General features: G+C 28.9%; 2 protein-coding genes across 2 annotated transcripts; both read right to left on the reverse strand.

The window, feature by feature from the left end:
- Positions 1–1,402: 1,402 nt before the first annotated feature.
- LOC130443459 (tachykinin-like peptides receptor 86C) lies at positions 1,403–21,452 on the reverse strand. The gene is made up of 10 exons (XM_056778102.1): positions 21,130–21,452; positions 15,854–16,025; positions 15,655–15,766; positions 5,888–5,989; positions 4,472–4,606; positions 4,295–4,372; positions 3,803–3,953; positions 1,849–2,045; positions 1,695–1,786; positions 1,403–1,641 (listed from the first exon to the last, which is right to left on the reverse strand). Exons 1-10 carry the CDS (start codon positions 21,142–21,144, stop codon positions 1,472–1,474), a joined length of 1,224 nt encoding a protein of 407 aa, XP_056634080.1. The 5' UTR covers positions 21,145–21,452; the 3' UTR covers positions 1,403–1,471.
- LOC130443460 (uncharacterized) lies at positions 6,047–11,846 on the reverse strand. The gene is made up of 2 exons (XM_056778103.1): positions 11,014–11,846; positions 6,047–6,523 (listed from the first exon to the last, which is right to left on the reverse strand). The coding sequence occupies exons 1-2, from the start codon at positions 11,785–11,787 to the stop codon at positions 6,089–6,091; spliced, it is 1,209 nt and encodes a 402-aa protein (XP_056634081.1). The 5' UTR covers positions 11,788–11,846; the 3' UTR covers positions 6,047–6,088.
- Positions 21,453–23,247: the final 1,795 nt, after the last annotated feature.

Here is a 23,247-nt window from a genome sequence, read left to right on the forward strand (position 1 = left end):
AGTGAACACAAAACTGATTTTCCATCATAGATTTATAGTCGGTTCATCCATTAAAGTCCAAATTCCATTTGTTTCTCGGAAAAAACGATAAAAACCAACTTTTTTCTCAGTATTTTCGAGGTTTTTTGGTAAAAGTGAACACAAAACTGCTTTTTCATCATAGATTTATAGTCGGTTCATCAATTAAAACCCAAATTCCATTTGTTTCTAAGAAAAAATCGATAAAATCTACTTTTCCCTTAGTATTTTCTTTATTTTCGAAGTTTTTCGGTAAAAGTGAACACAAAACTGATTTTCCATCATAGATTTATAGTCGGTTCATCCATTAAAGTCCAAATTCCATTTGTTTCTCGGAAAAAAACGATAAAAACCAACTTTTTTCTCAGTATTTTCGAGGTTTTTTGGTAAAAGTGAACACAAAACTGCTTTTTCATCATAGATTTATAGTCGGTTCATCAATTAAAACCCAAATTCCATTTGTTTCTAAGAAAAAATCGATAAAATCTACTTTTCCCTTAGTATTTTCTTTATTTTCGAAGTTTTTCGGTAAAAGTGAACACAAAACTGATTTTCCATCATAGATTTATAGTCGGTTCATCCATTAAAGTCCAAATTCCATTTGTTTCTCGGAAAAAAACGATAAAAACCAACTTTTTTCTCAGTATTTTCGAGGTTTTTTGGTAAAAGTGAACACAAAACTGCTTTTTCATCATAGATTTATAGTCGGTTCATCAATTAAAACCCAAATTCCATTTGTTTCTAAGAAAAAATCGATAAAATCTACTTTTCCCTTAGTATTTTCTTTATTTTCGAAGTTTTTCGGTAAAAGTGAACACAAAACTGATTTTCCATCATAGATTTATAGTCGGTTCATCCATTAAAGTCCAAATTCCATTTGTTTCTCGGAAAAAAACGATAAAACCCAACTTTTTTCTCAGTATTTTCTATATTTTCGAGGTTTTTTGGTAAAAGTGAACACAAAACTGCTTTTTCATCATAGATTTATATTCGGTTCATCAATTAAAACCCAAATTCCATTTGTTTCTAAGAAAAAATCGATAAAATCTACTTTTCCCTTAGTATTTTCTTTATTTTCGAAGTTTTTCGGTAAAAGTGAACACAAAACTGCTTTTTCTTCATAGATTTATAGTCGGTTCATCCATTAAAGTCCAAATTCCATTTGTTTTGCAGAAAATTCTATTTTCTCGAAATTTTTTTGGTAAAGGTGAACAGAAAACTGATTATTCATCAAAGATTTATAGTCGGTTTATCCATTGAGGCCTGCAGTATATTTCTTTTCCAAAGTACAACAATTATTACGCGATTTCAACTGTTTTTTCAACTGTCCCGTGAAACTAGACAAAAAAATCCTCCAGGAAAGAAAAATGTTAAATAAAACAAATTTCGACACTCAAAAAACTTTATTAACAACAATAAACATTTATCACAATATTTTTTTCGAATTCCCCATTTACAACATGGTGTTTTCGACTTTTTTCCGACTCCTTCGGTACCATCTTTTTCCGGCTCCTCCTCTATCAAATTTCGTCTTCGAAGGATAATTCTGCAGGACATTCCCTTTACGATAATCGTTTTCTTGCTCCTTAGGATTCGTCAGTCGAATTTTGATCGTATCGTTCGCTTAAAAACGAAAAATCGTCTTCAAATTTTCGATAAAATGAATCGATTCCTACCTGATTTCGAATACGTATACGTGTCATATCGATTTCCGGACGACATACACGTCAAACTACCGCAAATAGCCGATTTGAAATAATTCCTAAATCTGAAACCAAAGCGCCATCTATTATCATACAAAGTTCCATAAAAACGACTTTTTAAAGTTACCTTGTATTCATCCAATAATAAATTAGGGGATTTACCATGGCGTTCGACATTGCTAACCAATAGAACCCGAGATAAACGTGCTGAGTGTATTTTTTAAACAAAATTTTCGTATCGAAATAAACATAGATAAAATAGATGTGGTAAGGTAGCCAACAAGATCCGAATATAACTACAACTAATACAAACATCTTCACCACCTAAAAATACGAATTTACCAATCAGATCGATAAACTGAAAATTAATTCTACTACTATAAAGGCGAGTACGGTCCTGTACAATTTTAAGTAATATTTACACCGATTCATTGGAGTTGACTTCGATCTCGATTACTGAAAAGTTGATTGACAGCTGTCAGAATTAATATTAATCCCGTTTCTCGCGTTGTCGAGTTTAGATTGTACAATTTTTAGCGACACAACATTTTAAGATTTTATTAATAATATTTTTTGAATCGTCATACTTGAAGCTTTTTACAAAACACCAACAGATTTATCATTGTTTCGTTTATTATTATATTAAATTTGACGTATCACGTATAAATAGTAACTGAGATACAGGGTGTTCAAGATGAATAACTTTTTTTGTCATGAATATGACATACTCCCACTTCTACCCTTATATCGACCGAACTGTTGAACTTAAAGCTTTTTTAAAAACATCATTCGATTTATAATCTTTTAATATATAAATTTGTAGAATTTAACATTTCGGTTTGGAATGATAACAGAGATACAGGGTGTTAAAAATGAAGAACTTTTTTTGTCATGAATATGACATACTTCCACTTCTACCCTTATATCGACCGAACTGTTGAACTTAAAGCTTTTTTAAAAACATCATTCGATTTATAATCTTTTAATATATAAATTTGTAGAATTTAACATTTCGGTTTGGAATGATAACAGAGTGTTAAAAATGAAGAACTTTTTTTGTCATGAATATGACATACTTCCACTTCTACCCTTATATCGACCGAACTGTTGAACTTAAAGCTTTTTTACAAACATCATTCGATTTATAATCTTTTAATATATAAATTTGTAGAATTTAACATTTCGGTTTGGAATGATAACAGAGATACAGGGTGTTAAAAATGAAGAACTTTTTTTGTCATCAATATGACATACTTCCACTTCTACCCTTATATCGACCGAACTGTTGAACTTAAAGCTTTTTTAAAAACATCATTCGATTTATAATCTTTTAATATATAAATTTGTAGAATTTAACATTTCGGTTTGGAATGATAACAGAGGTACAGGGTGTTAAAAATGAAGAACTTTTTTTGTCATGAATATGACATACTTCCACTTCTACCCTTATATCGACCGAACTGTTGAACTTAAAGCTTTTTTACAAACATCATTCGATTTATAATCTTTTAATATATAAATTTGTAGAATTTAACATTTCGGTTTGGAATGATAACAGAGATACAGGGTGTTAAAAATGAAGAACTTTTTTTGTCATGAATATGACATACTTCCACTTTTACCCTTATATCGACCGAACCGTTCAACTTAGAGCTTTTTTAAAAACATCATTCGATTCATAATGATTTAATATATAAATTTGTAGAATTTAACATTTCGGTTTGGAATGATAACAGAGATACAGGGTGTTAAAAATGAAGAACATTTTTCGTCATGAATATGACATACTTCCACTTCTACCCTTATATCGACCAAACTGTTGAACTTAAAGCTTTTTTAAAAACAACATTCGATTTACAATCTTTTCATATACGAATGTGTCCAATTTCACATTTCAGTTTGGAATGATAACTGAGATACAGGGTATTAAAGTTGATGAACTTTATTGTTATAAAAATGACATACTTTATTTTCAATCCTAATATCTTTCAAATCATTCAACTTAGAGCCTCATATAGCACTTCAATCGATTCATAATCTTTTCAATTATCGAATTTGACAACGGTAACTTTTAAACTCACCCTTCTTTTTGATTTAATAGCATCCATTTGTCTTTGCGTTTTTTCTCCAATAGATCCCGATCCCCATAGTACCGTACCAATCATGGTATAAGAAATCGACATTAAAACCATGGGTACTACATACGTAACTACCAGAAAAGTCGTTTGGTACCTAAAAAAGCATTTTACCAAAAATATATTTACGTATTGCCATCTATTAACTATCAATCCTACCTCGTATTTATTTTTACAGTTAATTCGTAATAGTTTTAATATATCTATCGTATAATAGGTGGCGTTGCAATACGTAAAACTGTAATGCCGATAAAATAGATAGTGAATATTTTTAACCATAGGCGTATCATTTAAATATTTTTTAGGGATAATTTTTTTTTGAAAATAAGGTTTTTTTTGGCAAAAAATCCCTTAGCGATCCGGTTGGTACATATATACGAGGCGTTCACGAAAAATTCTCGACTTAAATATGTATCTAATCATTGATGATTGTCTCACCAGAAGTCATAAGTTGAGCCGAAATGTTTCTCGTCGGGCCAAACTAGTATGCAACCAATTCGATGTTTTTTCTTCGTACTACAACAATTTAAGCAAAAAAAATTATTTCGATACTTTTTTCAGCGTGATTCCGTTTTGTATATATACAGTTTGTCCCTGTTGCAAAAATATACTTACACATGAGCTACTGTTCTCGAATAAAGTAAACAGGGAAGCGCCAGTAACATACTGGTTGTCCAGATGATCGCGATGATGATTATAGATGAAGTTTTCGACATTCGTGGTTCTAAGGGGTAAACTATAGCTAAATATCTGCGAATAAAATGATACTAGATCTCGATATCTGCATTAAAATCGTCAAAATTAATATTATAGTACCAAAATCATCCTAAACTAATGCATTAGATCATCTGGTGGACTTCTAAATCGCCTGATTTTATATCGTTAGATTTATATAAAAAATAACCACGTATGAAGCTCCGTATCTCCGAAACAATTAACTATAACAAATTATTTTTATGCCCTGTATATTGTGAACCATTTACTTTATAAACTGTCAAATTTTCTGTTATTTATTTTCTTTAGTTTCCGAGATACAGGGTGTTGAAGTCCGATCACAATTTTTTTCATAAAAATGACATAGTTTCCTTTCTACTTTAATATCGACCAAATCGTCCAACCAAGAGCTTTTTATAAAACACCATACGATTCAATATCGTTTCATGCATGAACGCGTAAAAGTTGACATTATAGTTATAAATAATAACTGAGATACAGGGTGTTGAAGTCGTCTCTTACTTTTGTTATAAAAATGACATACTTTTCTTTCTACCCTCATATTTCCCAAGCCGTCGTAGTTAGCGATTCTCACTAAACTGCAATCGATTCGTAATGCTTCTATTTACATATGTGTCAAATTTGACAGTATGGTTATGAATAATAACTGAGGTACAGGGTGTTAAATTCCACTTGTAATTTTAGTCATAAAAACGACATACTTTTCTTTCTACCCTCATATTTCCCAAGCCGTCCTAGTTAGCGCTTCTCACTAAACTGCAATCGATTCGTAATGTTTCTATTCACATATGTGCCAAATTTGACAGTATGGTTATGAATAATAACTGAGATACAGTGTGTTAAATTCCACTTGCAATTTTTGTCATAAAAACGACATACTTTTCTTTCTACCCTCATATTTCCCAAGCCGTCGTAGTTAGCGCTTCTCACTAAACTGCAATCGATTCGTAATGTTTCTATTTACATATGTGTCAAATTTGACATTATGGTTATATATAATAACTGAGATACAGGGTGTTAAATTCCACTTGTAATTTTTGTCATAAAAACGACATACTTTTCTTTCTTCCCTTATATATACCGAATTGTTATGCTCAGGGCGTTACAAAAACCTTGTACGGACTAAAAAAGTTCTAATTTTCCAATAAAATATCTTTTCACCAAAAATTTTTAACTAGTTTTCGAGATACAGTGCAGTAAAGTTACAACTTATAATTTAGACGAACTAATTTTGAAATCTCCTGTATGTTTAAATTTTTTTTGGGGTTTTCGGATGTTAGAATAATGTTATTATACCTGTCACATGAAATTCCTGTCAAAGTAAACACGCTGGCAGCAACTGTCGCATTAGCAATGAAATTACTTACAGTGCAATACCAATTCCCAAAAGTCCAATTTCTGTAAAAACAAAAAAAAATCGTTTCCGTTTATCAAAATTATTTCAACATACAATATACAGGATGTACGTGAAAAACCGTTCAAAAAACAACAATTTTATTAAATTAAATCGTTTTCATTTACAAATTTTAATATTGTTTTAAGCCTGTCGGCGTATCCTGCGCTATTTTTCATTTCGTATTCCATTTTGTCCATGAAATTCCCGTCGTTTTCAACATTGGAAAAATCGGGAGCCTCCTCCGGCTCCGAATTAACCAATTTTAGGATCATTATACTCGTATAAACACCAAAAGCCATGAAAGTATGCAAATGTTTTTCCATATCGTCATAGGAAAATATCTGATTCACATCGCAACCGAATTCTCTCAATCTCGATGATAGGGCTTCATAATATAATTGTAAATATTTTTTGTAATTTTTTAAGACCGCCTCCGAGCTATTGGTCAATAGAAAATAGACTATATCATAAGCGGGGGTGGTAACAGAAGACAATTGCCAGTCAATTATCCTTAAACTTGAAGGTACATCAGATACCTGAAAGAAAAATATTGAATGTACGTTTTTTTTTTTAAATCTAACCCCATAAAAATAATTATAACTTCGAAATCAATGAAAATATCGAATTGTTTCTAAATTCATTCGATTATAGAATAATTGCTTTATATCCTGTGAAATTTTGACGTTCCTCTTTATATTGATTTCTGAGATACAGTGCCCTAAAGTTTGTTAACATTTCTCAGTACTATCAAAATTATACCACCATAAAATGCGTCCTAACCTCAAAACCAGTGAGATTATCGAATTATTTCTAAACTCACTTGATTACAGAATAATTGATTTATGTCCTGTCAAAGTTTTACTTTCTTATTTCTTTTATTTTCTGAGATACAGTGCCCTAAAGTTCGTTAACATATCTCAGTACTATCAAAATTATACCACCATAAAATGCGTCCTAACCTCAAAACCAGTGAGATTATCGAATTATTTCTAAACTCATTTGATTACAGAATAATTGATTCATATCCTGTGAAATTTTGACGTTCCTCTTTCTATTGATTTCTGAGATACAGTGCCCTAAAGTTCGTTAACATTTCTCAGTACTGTCAAAATTATACCACCATAAAATGCGTCCTAACCTCAAAACCAGTGGAAATATCGAATTGTTTCTAAACTCATTTGATTATAGAATAATTGCTTTATATCCTGTGAAATTTTGACGTTCCTCTTTCTATTGATTTCTGAGATACAGTGCCCTAAAGTTCGTTAACATTTCTCAGTACTGTCAAAATTATACCACCATAAAATGCGTCCTAACCTCAAAACCAGTGGAAATATCGAATTGTTTCTAAACTCATTTGGTTATAGAATAATTGCTTTATATCCTGTGAAATTTTGACGTTCCTCTTTCTATTGATTTCTGAGATACAGTGCCCTAAAGTTTGTTAACATTTCTCAGTACTATCAAAATTATACCACCATAAAATGCGTCCTAACCTCAAAACCAGTGAGATTATCGAATTATTTCTAAACTCATTTGATTACAGAATAATTGATTCATATCCTGTGAAATTTTGACGTTCCTCTTTCTATTGATTTCTGAGATACAGTGCCCTAAAGTTCGTTAACATTTCTCAGTACTATCAAAATTATACCACCATAAAATGCGTCCTAACCTCAAAACTAGTGAGATTATCGAATTATTTCTAAACTCACTTGATTACAGAATAATTGATTTATGTCCTGTCAAAGTTTTACTTTCTTATTTCTTTTATTTTATGAGATACAGTGCCCTAAAGTTCGTTAACATATCTCAGTACTATCAAAATTATACCACCATAAAATGCGTCCTAACCTCAAAACTAGTGGAAATATCGAATTATTTCTAAATTCATTCGATTATAGAATAATTTCTTTATATCCTGTGAAATTTTGAAGTTCCTCTTTCTATTGATTTCTGAGATATAGTGCCCTAAACTCAATAACATTTTTCAGTAATATCAAAAATTATAACTCATAAAATTCATCATAACCTTAAAACCAGTGGAAATATCGAATTATTTCTAAACTCATTTGATTATAGAATAATTGATTCATGTCCTGTGAAAGTTTAACGTTTTTATTTCTTTTAATTTCTGAGATACAGTGCCCTAAAGTTCGTTAACATTTCTCAGTACTGTCAAAATTATACCACCATAAAATGCGTCCTAACCTCAAAACCAGTGGAAATATCGAATTATTTCTAAACTCATTTGATTATAGAATAATTGATTCATATCCTGTGGAATTTTGACGTTTCTATTTCAATTAATTTCTAAGATACAGTGCCCTAAAATTCAATAATATTTTTCAAACATCAAAAATTTTAAATCCATAAAATTCGTCATAACAGCATAACCAGTGGGAATATTTAATTAGTTTTAATTTATATGATTACAGAATAATTAATTTATATCCTGTCATAAATTTACGTTCCTATTCTAATTAATTTCTGAGATAGAGTTCCCTAAAGTTCGTTAACATTTCCAAGTACAATCAACATTATACTACCATAAAATTCATCCTAACCTCAAAACCAGTGAGATTATCGAATTATTTCTATTATTTCTTCACTCATTCGATTATAGAATAATTGATTCATATCCTGTGAAATTTTGACGTTTCTATTTCAATTAATTTCTGAGATACAGTGCTCCAAAGACCACCATCATCTTTCATTGGGTAATTCTAAATTCAAATATCATCTTTCTCGTTTTTGAGGAAGAAATATTGATGATTCACCCTGTATTTCGAATTGAAAATATTTTCGAAGTATGCAGTAATTTATAATTTATGAGCATAATCACTTTATATATTCTAGGTTTTACTTCCAACTAATTTATTTTGATGTTATAATTATTATCTTTATTTGATTAATATTTTTATCGAAATTAATGGCATATTTCATGGAATTATTTATTCAATGATAATTTATCTTTTAAATAGTGTGAAGTTAGAATAATAACATGCATTGTTCATTGTTTTAAACAAATCTACGTCACTTGAAAATCGATTTTTAAAATTTTTTTCAACTCTAAATTATTTTTCACATATTTTTTATATATTTCTTCAATTGTTTTATGTAGAGATTTTTATAGAATCTTTACGATTGTTTACTAAACGTCTTAGTAGAATTTTGAATTTTCAGCTAAGATTATACAGGGTGTAACATTTTTTTGTACCATCAAATATTATAGACAAAGATTTCGTCGTGTTTTTGCACTTATAACTTTAAAAATAGTTTAATATGAAACTTTAACTCGAAAATTTTGTGTTTCTAATTTCAAAAAAGGTATTTTTTTATACAAAAACGTCACTAGTTTCCGAGATATAGAGCTCAAAAGTTAATATCTTTAAAAATATTATATTCTTATGAACTGACTTATATATTCGAAACCGTTATATATAATAAGTCGTTTTTATAATTTTTAAATTAGAAAATGGTTGATGAATAAGCTGTGAAAATTTCATTTTTTCAATCCAACTAATTCTTGAGATACAGTATCTTAAAGTTCACTATCATTAAAAATTATATCTTCATAAAATTGTTCATAACTCAAAAACTAGTAGGAATAATGATTTTTTTTTAAATTCTTTTGATTATAGAATGAATAGTTCTTGATCTGTCAAATTTTCATATTTCTATTCTCATTAGTTTCTGAGATACAGTGCCACAAAGTTCGTTTGCATCTTTTAGTTCTAACTTCATAAAAATAGTTATAACTTCAAAACAAGTGGAAATGTTGACATTTTTATAAATTCTGTTGACTACGGAATAAATTCGTCTTAAAGTGTAAAATTCTCAAGTTTCTATTGCCTGTAGTTTTTGAGATATAGTGCCCCAAATTTCGTTTACATCTTTTCGTTCTAACAAAAATTCCAACCTCATAAAAATTGTTATAACTTCGAAACCAGTGAAAATAATGACATTTTTATAAATTCTGTTGATTATACAATAGATTCTTTATGAACTATGAAATTTTCATGTTCCTATTTCCGTTAATTTCTGAGATACAGTGCCTTAAAGTTTGTTTACATCTTTTCGTTTTAACAAAAATTCCAACTTCATAAAAATTGTTATAACTTCGAAACTAGTGAAAATAATGAAGTTTTTAATAAATTCTTTTCACTACGTAATAAATTTTTCTTAAACTGTCAAATTCTCATGTTTGTATTGCCAGTAATTTCTGAGATATAGTGCCTCAAAGTTCGTTTACATCTTTTTGTTTTAACACAATTCCAACTTTATAAAAATTTTTATAACTTCGAAACTAGTGAATATAATGATGTTTTCATAAATTCTTCCGACTACGGAATAAAATCTTCATAAAGTGTCAAATTCTTATGTTTCTATTGCCTCTAATTTCTGAGATATAGTGCCCCAAAGTTCGTTTACATCTTTTCGTTTTAACAAAAATTCCAACTTCATAAAAATTGTTATAACTTCGAAACCAGTGAAAATAATGACATTTTTATAAATTCTGTTGATTATACAATAGTTCTTTATGAACTATGAAATTTTCATGTTCCTATTTCCGTTAATTTCTGAGATACAGTGCCTTAAAGTTTGTTTACATCTTTTCGTTTTAACAAAAATTCCAACTTCATAAAAATTGTTATAACTACGAAACCAGTGAAAATAATGAAGTTTTTAATAAATTCTTTTCACTACGTAATAAATTTTTCTTAAACTGTCAAATTCTCATGTTTGTATTGCCTGTAATTTCTGAGATATAGTGCCTCAAAGTTATACCTCCATAAAATCGACCATATCTCCAAAACTATTCCACGCAAAGAGTTATGTGAACACCCAGTATATAAAAGAACAATTCCTTATTAATCCATGAAATTTTCACTGAGGAACTATTTTTATTTTACGAAATAGAGGGCGTCAAATGTATGAAACCAAAAATAAAAAATAAAAACAATCGCTTAACTAAATTTCGACCAATACTGTATATATTTAATAGAAAAAAAATTATATTTACCTCATATTTAAACAAAAAATTGTTGCACCAACAATCCCCATGACTCACCACCAACTTAAACTCGTCATTATCGAAACGATTCTGAAATAAATCGTAAATTTGACTTTCCACTTTCTTAAGACACTCCACCAGGTCCCGATCGCCCTCCACAGCCTTATACCCATTACTCATCACAGCATTGACGTACCCTTGGAATTTATCCTTATTCCCGATCATCTCCATGTTGTCGAAAACGTTTTTTTTAATAGGACGAGTCACTCGAGCGAATAATTCACCGTCTAACTGCCTCATAGCCAAAGACACCGCGTGGAAATTTGCGTATTGGACTAAAACGGCCTCTACGTGATCGTGGTTCATGGGGATTCTTTTATCCCATAATTTGTAGCCGGATTTTTTTAAATTCTCCATTACGAGGGACTCGTTTTTATCTTCTAGACAGTAGCCGTAGAGTTTGGGGGTGCTGTCGAAGGCGTCGGCGATGTTGTGGTTTTTTTGGTATTTTTCGAATTCCGGGAAAACTTTGTTGTACATGTAGATCTCCCTGTCGAACATTTCGTGCACCGGGGCCGCCTTTCTGAAGGCTTCGTTCTGGTGGGCGGTTTTCAGGATGAGGTTTAGGGTTTTTTGTTTGTTGTATAGGGTGATGGCTGTTAGGATGCCGAGGAAGTTGTCGCCTCTCAGCGATCCGGGGGTTTTGGTTAATTGGAAATTTTCGATGTCGTTTTCGTTGGCGATTTTCCGAATGAGATTTTGTTGTTTTTCGGTGAGATCCATTTCGGTGGGTTTATCTGACGCGACTGATTGATGATGATGTTGTTTTGATGTCGGCCTTGGACTCTAATCAAATCTAATCATCATCGTCGTGTCCCCCCTATTCGTTTTTATTACATAACGAGTTTCGTTCAATTTCTAATTGTTATTTAAATATATATTATACGAGATGTATTAGGAAAGTTTTTAGAAATATTTTCATAAAAATCGATGCGGTTTTTGAAAATTTGAAAATTACGTAAAAAACTTGAGAAAAATTCGTAAAAGTATTTTGGAAATAATTTCGAAAAATTTTGATTTCTGGACAGGATTTAGGATATTTTGAGAGTTTTTGGAAAATTCGTACAAATTCAAAATTTTTGAAAATTCTATGTTTTGCCAACCTTTAGAAAATAACTTAGAATTTTGGAAATTATCCAGATTTCATGAAATATTTGGAAAACTCCTAGTAATCGCGATAATTTTGAGTTCTGGACGGGATTTTGGATATTTCGAGAGTTTTTGAAAATTGAATGATGACGTTAAATGTTCCAAAAATGTTATGAATTAATTCAGAACATTAAAAATGTTCCCAAAAGCCATAAAATGTTCCCAAAAGCCATTAAATTGTTCCTAAAAACTATAAGTTTGTTCAAACAAATGCAGTGTATAATTTAGAACATTAAAAATGTTCCCAAAAGCCATAAAATGTTCCTCAAGACCATAATATTGTTCCAAGAAAGTAAAAACTATATAAAACCCATATAAAATGTTCAAACAAAGAGAACACTATTCGAAAACGGTTTGAAACCTTTAAAAGTGTTTTTGAAAATTGGGGTTTGTTCTATTACGTTCTAACGCAGATTAAAAATGTTCTATGATGACGTTTAATGTTCCAAAAATGTTATAAATTCATTTAGAACATTTAAAATTGTTCCAGAAGAATTAAAAATGTTCCCGACAGCCTTAAAATGTTCCTAAAAGCCACCAAATGTTCCTAAAAGCCATATAATGTTCCCAAAAGCCATAAAATGTTCCCAAAAGCCATTAAATTGTTCCTAAAAACTATAAGTTTGTTCAAACAAATGCAGTGTATAATTTAGAACATTAAAAATGTTCCCAAAAGCCATAAAATGTTCCTCAAGACCATAATATTGTTCCAAGAAAGTAAAAACTATATAAAACCCATATAAAATGTTCAAACAAAGAGAACACTATTCGAAAACGGTTTGAAACCTTTAAAAGTGTTTTTGAAAATTGGGGTTTGTTCTATAACGTTCTAACGCAGATTAAAAATGTTCTATGATGACGTTTAATGTTCCAAAAATGTTATAAACTCATTTAGAACATTCAAAATTGTTCCAGAAGAATTAAAAATGTTCCCGACAGCCTTAAAATGTTCCTAAAAGCCACCAAATGTTCCTAAAAGTCATAAAATGTTCCCAAAAGCCATAAAATGTTCCCAAAAGCCATTAAATTGTTCCTAAAAACTATAAGTTTGTTCAAACAAATGCAGTGTATAATTTAGAACATTAAAAATGTTCCCAAAAGCCATAAAATGTTCCTCAAGACCATAATATTGTTCCAAGAAAGTAAAAACTATATAAAACCCATATAAAATGTTCAAACAAAGAGAACACTATTCGAAAACGGTTTGAAACCTTTAAAAGTGTTTTTGAAAATTGGGGTTTGTTCTATTACGTTCTAACGCAGATTAAAAATGTTCTATGATGACGTTTAATGTTCCAAAAATGTTATAAATTCATTTAGAACATTTAAAATTGTTCCAGAAGAATTAAAAATGTTCCCGACAGCCTTAAAATGTTCCTAAAAGCCACCAAATGTTCCTAAAAGCCATATAATGTTCCCAAAAGCCATAAAATGTTCCCAAAAGCCATTAAATTGTTCCTAAAAACTATAAGTTTGTTCAAACAAATGCAGTGTATAATTTAGAACATTAAAAATGTTCCCAAAAGCCATAAAATGTTCCTCAAGACCATAATATTGTTCCAAGAAAGTAAAAACTATATAAAACCCATATAAAATGTTCAAACAAAGAGAACACTATTCGAAAACGGTTTGAAACCTTTAAAAGTGTTTTTGAAAATTAGGGTTTGTTCTATAACGTTCTAACGCAGATTAAAAATGTTCTATGATGACGTTTAATGTTCCAAAAATGTTATAAACTCATTTAGAACATTCAAAATTGTTCCAGAAGAATTAAAAATGTTCCCGACAGCCTTAAAATGTTCCTAAAAGCCACAAAATGTTCCTAAAAGCCATAAAATGTTCCCAAAAGCCATAAAATGTTCCCAAAAGCCATTAAATTGTTCCTAAAAACTATAAGTTTGTTCAAACAAATGCAGTGTATAATTTAGAACATTAAAAATGTTCCCAAAAGCCATAAAATGTTCCTCAAGACCATAATATTGTTCCAAGAAAGTAAAAACTATATAAAACCCATATAAAATGTTCAAACAAAGAGAACACTATTCGAAAACGGTTTGAAACCTTTAAAAGTGTTTTTGAAAATTGGGGTTTGTTCTATAACGTTCTAACGCAGATTAAAAATGTTCTATGATGACGTTTAATGTTCCAAAAATGTTATAAACTCATTTAGAACATTCCAAATTGTTCCAGAAGAATTAAAAATGTTCCCGACAGCCTTAAAATGTTCCTAAAAGCCACAAAATGTTCCTAAAAGCCATAAAATGTTCCCAAAAGTCATAAAACGTTCCCAAAAGCCATTAAATTGTTCCTAAAAACTATAAGTTTGTTCAAACAAATGCAGTGTATAATTTAGAACATTAAAAATGTTCCCAAAAGCCATAAAATGTTCCTCAAGACCATAATATTGTTCCAAGAAAGTAAAAACTATATAAAACCCATATAAAATGTTCAAACAAAGAGAACACTATTCGAAAACGGTTTGAAACCTTTAAAAGTGTTTTTGAAAATTGGGGTTTGTTCTATAACGTTCTAACGCAGATTAAAAATGTTCTATGATGACGTTTAATGTTCCAAAAATGTTATAAACTCATTTAGAACATTCAAAATTGTTCCAGAAGAATTAAAAATGTTCCCGACAGCCTTAAAATGTTCCTAAAAGCCACCAAATGTTCCTAAAAGCCATAAAATGTTCCCAAAAGCCATAAAATGTTCCCAAAAGCCATAAAATGTTCCCAAAAGCAATTAAATTGTTCCTAGAGACTATAAGTTTGTTCAAACAAATGCAGTGTATAATTTAGAACATTAAAAATGTTCCTAAAAGCCATAAAATGTTCCCAAAAGCAATAAAATGTTCCTAAAAGCCTTTAAATGTTCCCAAAAGCCATAAAATGTTCCCAAAAGCCATTAAATTGTTACTAAAAGCCATAAAATGTTCCCAAAAGCCATTAAATTGTTCCTAAAAGCCATAAAATGTTCCCAAAAGCCATTAAATTGTTCCTAAAAGCCATTAAATTGTTCCTAAAAGCCATAAAATATTCCCAAAAGCCATAAAATATTCCTAAAGACTATAAGTTTGTTCAAACAAATGCAGTATATAATTTATTTAAACGTTTCAATAGAATCTCAACTTCATAATGAACGTTTTCAGTGCACAACAATAATCTGGGAAGCTCGTAAAATCAATTGAGACGACGTGGAAAGCAAAAAACAAAACGCGTTAATTTAATCATACACGTGATTCGCGAAAACTTTCTTTTCGAAAAACCGTGGCGAATATGTTGATTCGAAGCTTTTATTTACGCTCAATTATTTTCGAATCTTTTCGAGCGGTAAATCGAATCAGAAATAGACGTTATCTTATCTTAATTGGAAAATTTTTCGTCTGATATAATTTTCTTCGTCATTGAACGCGAAATCGACAATAATAATAGACGTTTATACCTTCGTAACATATAAATGAAGTTGAAGATGCAATTTAAGGTCGTCAAAAGGAGATCGGCGGCGCTGAGGTTGACTAGAAAGTAGTTGGTTACCGTTCTCATCCTTCGATGGGCTGTAACAAATAAAGAACATCCCGAAAATACTTTACAACCAGCGACAAACAACCATCATCAACTATATTAAACCAAATTGTCCTTACCGACGATTATCCAGATGACTATACAGTTCCCGCACGTGGCCGTTATTATCATAAATATGAAGACGATACTCCAAACGATCTGGGCGATCATCGACATAAAATTATCGTGTTCTATCGTATCTTGAAGGGAATTTGGAGGAGCTTCAGCAGAAGATTTATTGTACCGACACAGCTGGAACAAGAAAATAATCATTTTTTACAAGTTTCCTGTGATTATGGATGAATTTCAAAACCTTTTACGAAGTTCCAGATCATTTTAGAACCTTCCATATCTTTACAGAACATTCTACTTTGTTTTAAATCATTTTGGAATATTATAAATGGTTCCAGAACGATTTTAGAACGTTCTATATACTTCCAGAATATTCTACTTTGTTCTAAATCATTTTGGAATATTATAAATGGTTCCAGAACATTTTTAGAACGTTCTAAATTGTTCCAGATCATTTTATAACGTTCTATATACTTCCAGAACATTCTACTTTGTTCTAAATCATTTTGGAATATTATAAATGGTTCTAGAACATTTTTAGAACGTTCTAAATTGTTCCAGATCATTTAAGAACGTTCTATATACTTCCAGAACATTCTACTTTGTTCTAAATCATTTTGGAATATTATAAACGGTCCCAGAACGATTTTAGAACATTCTAAATTGTTCCAGATCATTTAAGAACGTTCTATATACTTCCAGAACATTCTACTTTGTTCTAAATCATTTTGGAATATTATAAATGGTTCCACAACGATTTTAAAACGCTTCAAATTGTTCTATATAATTTTAAAACGTTCAATATTTTTCTAGAACATTTTACTTCGTTCTAAATAATTCTGGAATATTATAAATGTTTCCAGAACGATTTTAGAATATTTTAAATTGTTCTAGATCATTTTAGAACGTTCAATATCTTAACAGAACATTATATTTTGTTCTGAATAATTTTGGAATATTATAAATTAGTTCCAAAATGAGTTTAGAACGTTCTAAGTAGATATATCTCTCTTTCCAGGAGATTTGACTCCGGTTTTGATTATTTTGGTTAATTATAATTTGTTCCAGGACAATTAAGGAACATTCTAAGTAGTTCAGGGTCATTCTAAAGGATTCTATAGCAATTTTGGAATATTTATGACTTTATAATTTGTTCTATAACGATTTTCAAACTGTATTAGTTGTTCCCTACTATTTTAGTGAATTCTATATTGTTCCAGATCGATTTTAGAACGTTCTAAGTTCTGAAAATATTTAAAATGGTTTTCAAAACCTCTATGAATTTCGATCGATTTCTAATTCGTTATTGTTCATTTGATGACGTTTTAGTTTGTTCCAAAATAATTTTAGATCGTTATAATTTGTTCCAGGCAGGTTTAAAACTTTCTAATTTGTTCCGGGTAGTTTTAAAACTCGTTAAATAATTCCTGGGACGTTCTAAATGATTCCCTACCGATTTTTTGATATTCTAAGTTGTTCCAGGTCATTTTATGAGATTTTAAATTGTTCGAACGTTAAAAATTGTTTCGGAACAATTTATAGCATTCCAAAGCATTCCAGAACAATTTTAAAACCTTTTTAAATTCTTCCAGATAGTTTTGACAATTATAAATTGTTCCGAATCGTTTTTATAAAATCTGCATGCATCTGTATGCCTAGAGAAGAAAAAATATTTACTGATTTGTACGTTTTTCATAGGGTATATTTGTTTTCGAATATAATTGGTGAAAGTTCAAGTGTATAATGATGTTATAGACCAATTAATACTTTGCGTTTACCTCGTACGTTAATTAAATTCCGTTTGAAACAAACGACGTTCGTTTAACCTCCAAATTAGATCGTATATAGCGTGTACAAATCTATTTACTTCATCTAATTTAATTAGAACACGTTCTTCTTTCTATCTGATACAATTGAATGATGTAATTTGATGTTTCGATATGATATTTCGTTCTTTCTAAAGTTAAATGAAAAATCAACATTCACAATGAACTTCTAAGATGTTCCAGATCGATTTGATACATGCATATAATTGTTCGAGTATATTAAGGGGTTTTATTATAGTTCTAGAACATTCTTAAACATTCCAGAACCTAATGAAAACTTTTCAATTTGTTCCAAAACATTTTCATACATTCTAAGTTGTTCCAGATCCTTCTAGGTTGTTCTTAATACTTCCAGAACAATTATAAATGGTTTGAAAGTTGATTTAAAATATTATAAATTGTTCTAAATACTTTCTGTATACTCCAAATTGTTCTAATTCATTTTAAAACATTCTAAATGGTACAAAATCATTTTAGAAGATTCGAAAAGCTTCCAGGACAATTTTAAAACAATATAAATTGTTCAAGGCGTTTTTATGATAATTTTAAATTGTTCCAGGACAAATTTAAAATATTATAATCTGTTCCAGAACAATTGCTGCATATTTTAAATTCTTCCAGAACAATTTTTATACGTTATAAGTTGTTCCAAATGAACCTGGAACATTCCAAGTTATTTTGTGAAATTATGAATGGTTTGAAAGCAAATTCAAAAGATTATAAATTGTTCTGGATAATTTCAGTACATTTTTTATTGTTCTAGTTCATTATAGAACAATCTAAATTGTTTTATGCGAATCTATGGAATTATAAATGGTTTGAAAGTTGATTTAAAATATTATAAATTGTTCTAAATACTTTCTGTATACTCCAAATTGTTCTAATTCATTTTAAAACATTCTAAATGGTACAAAATCATTTTAGAAGATTCGAAAAGCTTCCAGGACAATTTTAAAACAATATAAATTGTTCAAGGCGTTTTTATAATAATTTTAAATTGTTCCAGGACAAATTTAAAATATTATAATCTGTTCCAGAACAATTGCTGCATATTTTAAATTCTTCCAGAACAATTTTTATACGTTATAAGTTGTTCCAAATGATCCTGGAACATTCCAAGTTATTTTGTGAAATTATGAATGGTTTGAAAGCAAATTCAAAAGATTATAAATTGTTCTGGATACTTTCAGTACATTTTTGATTGTTCTAGTTCATTATAGAACAATCTAAATTGTTTTATGCGAATCTATGGAATTATAAATGGTTTGAAAGTTGATTTAAAATATTATAAATTGTTCTAGATAATTTCGGAACATTTTTGATTGTTCTAGTTCATGTTAGAACATTCTAAATTGTTTTATGCGAATCTATGGAATTATAAATGGTTTGAAAGTTGATTTAAAATATTATAAATTGTTCTAAATACTTTCTGTATATTCCAAATTGTTCTAATTCATTTTAAAACATTCTAAATCGTACAAAATCATTTTAGAAGATTCGGAAAGCTTCCAGGACAATTTGAAAACATTATAAATTGTTCTAGGCGACTTTATGATAATTTTGAATGGTTCCAGGATAAATTTAAAATATTATAATCTGTTCCAGAACAATTGCTGCATATTTTAAATTCTTCCAGAACATTTTTATACGTTCTAAGTTGTTCCAAATGATCCTGGAACATTCCAGGTGATTTTGTGAAATTGTGAATGGTTTGAAAGCAAATTCAAAAGATTATAAATTGTTCTAGATAATTTCGGAACATTTTTGATTGTTCTAGTTCATGTTAGAACATTCTAAATTGTTTTATGCGAATCTATGAAATTATAAATGGTTTGAAAATTGATTTAAAATATTATAAATTGTTCTAAATACTTTCTGTATATTCCAACTAGTTCTGATTCATTTTAAAACATTCTAAATCGTACAAAATCGTTTTAGAAGATTCGAAAAGCTTCGAGGACAATTTTAAAACATTATAAATTGTTCTAGGCGATTTTATGATAATTTTAAATTGTTCCAGGACAAATTTAAAATATTATAATCTGTTCCAGAACAATTGCTGCATATTTTAAATTCTTCCAGAACAATTTTTATACGTTCTAAGTTGTTCCAAATGATCCTGGAACATTCCAAGTGATTTTGTAAAATTGTGAATGGTTTGAAAGCAAATTCAAAAGATTATAAATTGTTCTAGATAATTTCGGAACATTTTTGATTGTTCTAGTTCATGTTAGAACATTCTAAATTGTTTTATGCGAATCTATGAAATTATAAATGGTTTGAAAATTGATTTAAAATATTATAAATTGTTCTAAATACTTTCTGTATATTCCAACTAGTTCTGATTCATTTTAAAACATTCTAAATCGTACAAAATCGTTTTAGAAGATTCGAAAAGCTTCCAGGACAATTTTAAAACATTATAAATTGTTCTAGGCGATTTTATGATAATTTTAAATTGTTCCAGGACAAATTTAAAATATTATAATCTGTTCCAGAACAATTGCTGCATATTTTAAATTCTTCCAGAACAATTTTTATACGTTCTAAGTTGTTCCAAATGATCCTGGAACATTCCAAGTGATTTTGTGAAATTGTGAATGGTTTGAAAGCAAATTCAAAAGATTATAAATTGTTCTAGATAATTTCGGTACATTTTTTATTGTTCTAGTTCATTTTAGAACAATCTAAATTGTTCTTGATGATTTTTGTATATTTTAAATTGCTGCAGAATAAATTTGGAACATTCTAATTTGTTCCAAATCATTTTTTTCCGAAAAATTTCCCAGCCAGTTCCAGAAATTTGACAAAACTTACTCAAATATTTTTAAACTTTACAACACGCTCCGGAATATAACAAAAATTAAAAAAAAAATCAAATATTTTGAAAAAAGTTTATTTTCCATCTAACAATATTTCAAAAACTTCCAAAAAAACTCGTCAATTTTCTTATTGAAACGATTTATAATTAGTTTTATCTACGTACACAATTTCTTCATTATCTAGATACTTTTTGGTTAACACCGGTATACTACCAACCCAATCTTTTTTATAAACAAATTGTCGGCCATCATCGTCCGTATGTACCTTATCGGGAACGTTAATTTCCAATTTCAAACCTAATTTTTCACCTAAATCCTTCAAAGCCGTTTCAATGACAGATGCTGCATTTAAAGTTACAAAAAACAAACAAAATATCTGTAATAAACAAAATAAAACAAAAAACAAAAATACAAATAGAAACATACAAACAAACTCACAATCAGAAACCTCATTTTCGTGTATGTTCGTGTTAGATCGAGTGTATTCGTAATAAACTGTATTCAATCAACTGAAGTGAAGGTGGTGATTTCTTTCGGTTTTATTATTAATAAAATCATGATTATGATAAAATTATTGATAAGAATAATATTTTTAAATTGTTTTTATCGGTTTTTTTGATAAGTTTTGCGATTTACCTCTGGTCCGTCCATGGTTTCATTTTGAAAACTTCATATCGCGAATTTTGTGAGAAATCAACTAGCTAGCTGTCAACTGAATCAACCGAACGTCGACTGGTTACTGATGCCTTACCACGCTTTTCCATAATTTCCACTAGAAGACGCGCATGATTTCCGTTGCCGAAAGAAAAAAGTAAATAAAAAAAAAATGGTTGAAACGGCGTTGTTTGAATTTAATATTCATAATTTATGGATGGTAAACGGATGGAATGATTATTTTCTTTTAGTACTTCCTAAAGTTTTGTTTAAAAGTTTCGAAATAATTGATTTGTTGTCTTAGATTTATAGTCGGTTCATTCTATGAAGCCCATTTTTAGTTATTAATAGAAAACTTGAATGAACAATATTTTGTTTTCAATTTTCCACATATCTTCGAAGTTTTCAATGAAAGTTAACAGGAAATATATTTTTCCTCATGAATTATAGTCGGTTCATCATATAATTCGATTAATATCCGATATAAATCGATAAATAAATCGTTTTATTTCAATATTTCACATATTTTTATTGATTTTAGGTATACTTTAATAAAAAAATTGATGTTTATTGGTAAATTATAGTCGGTTCATCAATTAAAAACTGTATTTCGTGTATATATATTTAAATAACTGCCTTAAACAAACATTTTTATACAGTATTATTCATAATTTTGTAATTTTTGGGTCTATATTGAGAGAAAATTGACATCTTTTCATTGTTATAGTCGGTTCATCAAATAAAGATTAAATTTCGTGTATATATATATTTAAATAACTGCCTTAAACAAACATTTTTATACAGTATTATTCATAATTTTGTGATTTTTGGGTCTATATTGAGAGAAAATTGACATCTTTTCATTGTTATAGTCGGTTCATCAATTAAAGATCAAATTTCTTGTATATATATTTAAAAAACTGCCTTAATTAAACATTTTTATACAGTATTATTCATAATTTTGTAATTTTTGGGTCTATATTGAGAGAAAATTGACATCTTTTCATTGTTATAGTCGGTTCATCAATTAAAGATCAAATTTCTTGTATATATATTTAAAAAACTGCCTTAATTAAACATTTTTATACAGTATTATTCATAATTTTGTAATTTTTGGGTCTATATTGAGAGAAAATTGACATCTTTTCATTGTTATAGTCGGTTCACCAATTAAAGATTAAATTTCTTGTATATATATTTAAAAAACTGCCTTAATTAAACATTTTTATACAGTATTATTCATAATTTTGTAATTTTTGGGTCTATATTGAGAGAAAATTGACATCTTTTCATTGTTATAGTCGGTTCACCAATTAAAGATTAAATTTCTTGTATATATATTTAAAAAACTGCCTTAATTAAACATTTTTATACAGTATTATTCATAATTTTGTAATTTTTGGGTCTATATTGAGAGAAAATTGACATCTTTTCATTGTTATAGTCGGTTCATCAAATAAAGATTAAATCTCGTGTATATATATTTAAATAACTGCCTTAAACATTTTTATACAGGATTATTCATTATTTTGGGTCTGTATTGAGATAAAATTGATAATTTCTTATAATTATAGTCGGTTCATCAATTACATATGTATTATTGAAATAACTGCATTGAACAAACATTTTAATACAGCATTTTACATACTTCCGAAGTTTTTGAGCATAGCATTGATCATAGATTTATAGTCGGTTCGTAAATTTAAGCCTGAATCAAAATATTATCACCATAATAACCGTTTTAAACAAATATTTTCATGCAACAATTCATATTTTTCAAATTTCTAGGTTCATACTAGCAAGAACTTTACATTCTCATAAAGTTAGAGTCAGTTTATCCATTAAAGCCTGAATTCTATAGATTATTATTGTACTAATTACCTTAAACGAACATTTTAATCCAGAATTTCATATATTTTCAGAAATTCTTGGTTAAAAATCAAAAACAATTTGAATTTTTGTTTTAGATTTATAGTTTTTTGTATCCCCCGTATAATATAACAAAAAATGACGACGTAATTCCATTTTAATTTCGTCTTTATTAGATGAATAACGATTCATGTAACTTTTTATAGTGAAATTTCACTATAAAAAGGATTC

Source organism: Diorhabda sublineata, chromosome 4 (assembly GCF_026230105.1).
Source record: "Diorhabda sublineata isolate icDioSubl1.1 chromosome 4, icDioSubl1.1, whole genome shotgun sequence".
NCBI classification, from domain to species: Eukaryota; Metazoa; Arthropoda; class Insecta; order Coleoptera; family Chrysomelidae; genus Diorhabda; species Diorhabda sublineata.

Excerpts from the sequence above, each read along its gene's own strand:
- LOC130443460 (XM_056778103.1), bottom strand. The coding sequence starts at position 11,787 with ATGGATCTCACCGAAAAACAACAAAATCTCATTCGGAAAATCGCCAAC. Across the intron at positions 6,524-11,013 it reads ATTTTTTGTTTAAATATGAG|GTATCTGATGTACCTTCAAG; the intron begins GTAAATATAATT and ends TTTTTCTTTCAG.
- LOC130443459 (XM_056778102.1), bottom strand. Across the intron at positions 3,954-4,294 it reads GGCTCAACTTATGACTTCTG|GTACCAAACGACTTTTCTGG; the intron begins GTGAGACAATCA and ends ATGCTTTTTTAG. Across the intron at positions 1,642-1,694 it reads GTATACGTATTCGAAATCAG|CGAACGATACGATCAAAATT; the intron begins GTAGGAATCGAT and ends TTCGTTTTTAAG.